We start from the raw sequence: 4,416 nt of genomic DNA on the forward strand, positions 1-4,416 counted from the left end.
TTCACTCTTCATCTTGAAAGATTTCCAGTAAATCCAATAGAATGATGTCTTCCAGTTAACATAGATTTCTTTGTAATGTTTGCTGCTTCTGCAGCAGCCAACCAAGAGGAGGAGGAGGCGTGGAATTTAATAGGGTGATAACCTGTTCTATCTGGCTTCTTTGCTAATATTTTATACACAAATACATATATATATATATATATATATATATATATATATACACACACATACACACTTATTTACACTCACATAAATATATACACGTACACACAACACACATACACATATATCTAGATACAAATACATGCATACACATACATACATATATATACGTACCAACAACACACATACCTGCATACAAATTGTGTGTATATATATATATACACACACACGTGTGTCTACATTATATATATATATATATATATATATATATATATACACACACACAGACACACACACACACGTGTGTGTGTGTCTTTAGATGTTTAAATGTATTTGTTTATATGCATAGATGTGAATATGTGTATTTATTTGTATTTGTGTGGTGGAGTTTGCATGCACATGTATATGTGTGGGTGTGGGTACATATGTATATGTGGATATAACTATATATAGTTATGTGTGTGTGTGTGATATATATTGTTTCTTTCATCTTTCATTATTTCTCCATTCCATTTTATGTTATTCAATAGTTATTATTTTTTTTTAACCATTTTCTCTGCCTGTTTCAAAGAGAAATTTCGAAATTCTAGTGTTTTAATGTAAATCTCCATGTATTTGTTAAAAAGCCCTTACCTTTACTCTCCTTTCACCACCACCACCACCACTACCACTATCACCCCTACTCCATGCCCTCTTGTCTCATCAAGTACAGGTTGTGTGTGCACATACGCATGCATGTGTGTATGTGTGTGTGTGTGTAACTGTCCATTCCACATTTAGTTTATTGTGCACGCGCATCTACCTCCAAATATATATGTGTGTTATAACAGTGTGATGACAAAATGGCAAAGCGGATAAGGTATCGGTCTAGTAACTCATAAGCTGCGCCTGTGAGTTCATATAATTCAGTAATTGCATCACAACATTACTAGAATTAAATGCAGTGTGTTATTGTGTTTCTGTGGAAAAAATCAATAACTATTATTACCCAGCTGGAACGCAGATGTAGCTCTGGCCTTAAAAGGTGAAACAAGGAAGGACAATTTTTGCACTATCTGTTAAATCAATGACTCAGTGGTTAGAGCATTGGGCTCACAATCATGAGGTAGTGAGTTTGATTCCGGGACCAGGCTATGTGTTATGTTCTTGAGGAAGACACATCATTTCACGTTGCTCCAGTTCACTCAGCTGCAGAAATGAGTTGTGATGTCACTGGTGCCAAGTTGTTTCTGCCTTCGCCTTTCTCTTGAAGGGAGGCTGGCATGCATGGGTGACTACTGGTCTTCCTTCAACAAACAACCTTGCCTGGACTTGTACCTTGGAGGGTGACTTCCTAAGCACAATCCCATGGTCATTCAGGACCAAAGGGGATCTTTATGAAATCAAGGGTCCTTAACCGCCAAGCTGTGAATCATTTGGTACTGAGCTGCATAGAAACAATAGATTTAAAAATTCTATCTCTATTCTATCAACTATTGCAATCTGCATGATTTTTTGCATTATTTATGTGTGATGTATGTAATATATGTGAAGGTGTGTGACTTAGTAGTTGGAGTAATTGACACACAATCGTAAAGGTTGTATATATTTACAATGGGCTTCTTTCAGTTTCCATATACTGAATCCACCCACTCACAATGCTTTGATTGGCTCAGTGTTATAGTAGAAGGCACTTGATCTATGTGCCGTGCAATGAGACTGTACTCGGAGCCATGTTGTAGGGAAGTAAACTTTTTACCACACACCCATTCCTGCACATGTGTGTGTGTGTGTGTGTGTGTGTGTGTGTACAGACATACTCACAACTAATGACATAATTTCATAATAAAATGTAATTTAATCAACACAACTTAAACGAATAAAAAATAAATACTTACACACATGACTACATTATATTATTAACTCATTAACGCATAAAGTTTAATTTTTCATTAGGCCATTAACTACAATTAACTAACAAGAAAAATAAACAGTATGGATGAAAAAGCTATTAAAGGGTATTTATATAGAATAGGTGGAAGTCAGGAAACATTAATATGTGAAAATTTTGAGCATTATTTAAAATTGAAATAAATAGTTTTTGTTGTAAAAATTTTGGACTGTCCCGTTTTTTTTGTTTTTTTTTTGTGAGGTGGGGCTATAATCCATTAATGGAGTGAGATATATTTTGAGGTGTGTGAAACCATTTTTACACCACTATTCTTCCCGGGTTTTCTCTGACCCTGAGTAATAGTAGCTGTCAGGGTTCCAGCCATGGGTTAAATAGCATATTAGGACATGTCTACCTATGCATGTGACAGCTGGATCCAGTGGACTCTGTGGAAGAAATTTTACAGAAGTGAAGGTAGCTGCAACAATGTATTGCGGAATGAGGAAAAACAAGATGAAGCAAGTAAGATATGTTGGTCATCCGCTGCATCCGTCTCCATCCCCAGTTATGTTGACTTGGTCTTGCTACTGGATTGAAGACAGACTTGGACAAGAGAGTTGAGTGACCTCTTCTTCACTTGCAGCAGAGTCATCCTTAAAGACAACTAGATGTTCCTCGTTGCTCTGGTGCCTGTACATATATCAAAGGGCATAGCAAGATTGGCAGAACAAGAGGTAAACTAGTGGTGTTACATCAAAGAGGTGTTCTTGCTTATAGATTCAGTTATTGACTGAGTCTATTCTGAGTATTTGTCATGCAGACTCACTATGTGTGTGTACCTCTCTCTGTCTCATATATTTATGTATTTATGTGTGTATATATATTCATGTATATATATTTATGAAATTTTGTTCTTGTTCTCTTTCAGGCTGACGAAAGTATAAACGACGAACTGGAAGCTGCGCAGATGACCAAACGCCGAGTGGACCACTTGAAAGAATATGATAGCAACCAATCCAGTGCTGTGTCCTTGTGGAAGAAAACGCGCCTCGACCGAATGTTAGTAGAGTATTTTCTCAGAGCCGGCTATTACAACGCAGCACTTCGGTTGGCAAAACACTCTCATATTGAGGTATGTCAACAGCTCATACTTACCATCTCTTTCAGTTCTGACTTTTGGTGATTTGGATATGATGTGTATGGGGGACTGTTCAAATGTCACATTTTGTCTGAGGAAAGGGGACAGTTGTACTTTTTCTTGTCGACTTGCTTAGAAAGACAGGGTATCTAAGCTTGTACCTAGACCAGGCACAATCAAACTGTGGCCCATGAAACTTCCTGAATGTCACACCTAATGAAAAATTACCTTGAAATTTTCTTAGCAGTGTGACCCACCTGAATATGAGCTATGTGTCATGAGGCCAGCGTCTCAATACAGGTTCCCCATGCTTAGTCTAGACCAGTTCAGTGGCTCTCACTCATTTTTTACCTATGGACCCCTTTGATTCCTATGTTATTCAGGTGGACCTTAATAGTGATTCAATGTTTTTAAAAGCCCCATTATTATTAGGAATTGTATAAAAAATTGTTTAAAATATTGTGAGTATTGCAGAAGTATAACCAGTTTATTGGACATGAATTCTAACAACAAAATATTACATGGGCCCTTAAGGGTTATATGGACCCTAGTTGAGAACCGCTAGTCTGAACTATCACTCTCTTTTCCATCATTCCTTCCTTCCACTCCGATTCCTTCTCCCACCACTCCCATTATAGTCCTGCTCTTCTTTCACCCTCTTCATCGTCACTACCTTCTCTTCACCCTTGTTGTCATATCTGTAGTGAATAAACAAAGACAACATAGATTAGAGAAGACTCTTGAGTGTTGCACAGAACCAGGCGATCTCCCCAGTGCAGACACCATGAGAAAAATGCACCCCGGTACATTTATTAAGTGGTTGGCATATGAATGAAGACAGTGTGGAGTCGAGAGGACTCTTTAGTGTGACTAGAGATATGACAACTTCCGTATGGTTTGCGGTACATATTGTGGTTGCCAAAATGAAATGCAGGTGTGATATGTGGTTCTCTGATCCATCTATAAGGGAAGTAACTCAAACACGAACTGGTTCAGATTGTGACAACCTGTGTAATGTATGTTAACATGGAAAACAGATGTACAATGGTGATTCATTATATATATATATATATATATATATACACACACATAAAATGTTCACAACATAATTTCTTTGTCATTTTAATTTCTATACACACAAAAACACACACTTTATATAGACATGTATACACCCACCCACACATATATGCACAAACAAATACATATATGTATGTTTAATTATTTGTCGATTGATACAATGATAAAA

General features: G+C 37.0%; 1 protein-coding gene across 1 annotated transcript in view; it reads left to right on the top strand.

Annotated features, from left to right (window-relative positions):
- The window catches only part of LOC106874731 (E3 ubiquitin-protein transferase MAEA), a 99,582-nt gene that overhangs the window by 76,881 nt on the left and 18,285 nt on the right, over positions 1 to 4,416 (top strand). Inside the window, exon 3 of the mRNA XM_014922562.2 lies at positions 2,961 to 3,164. Within this exon, the coding sequence (XP_014778048.1) occupies positions 2,961 to 3,164 (204 nt within the window). The remainder of the gene's footprint in view (positions 1 to 2,960; positions 3,165 to 4,416) is intronic.

This window comes from Octopus bimaculoides, chromosome 14 (genome assembly GCF_001194135.2).
Source record: "Octopus bimaculoides isolate UCB-OBI-ISO-001 chromosome 14, ASM119413v2, whole genome shotgun sequence".
Lineage (NCBI taxonomy): Eukaryota > Metazoa > Mollusca > Cephalopoda > Octopoda > Octopodidae > Octopus > Octopus bimaculoides.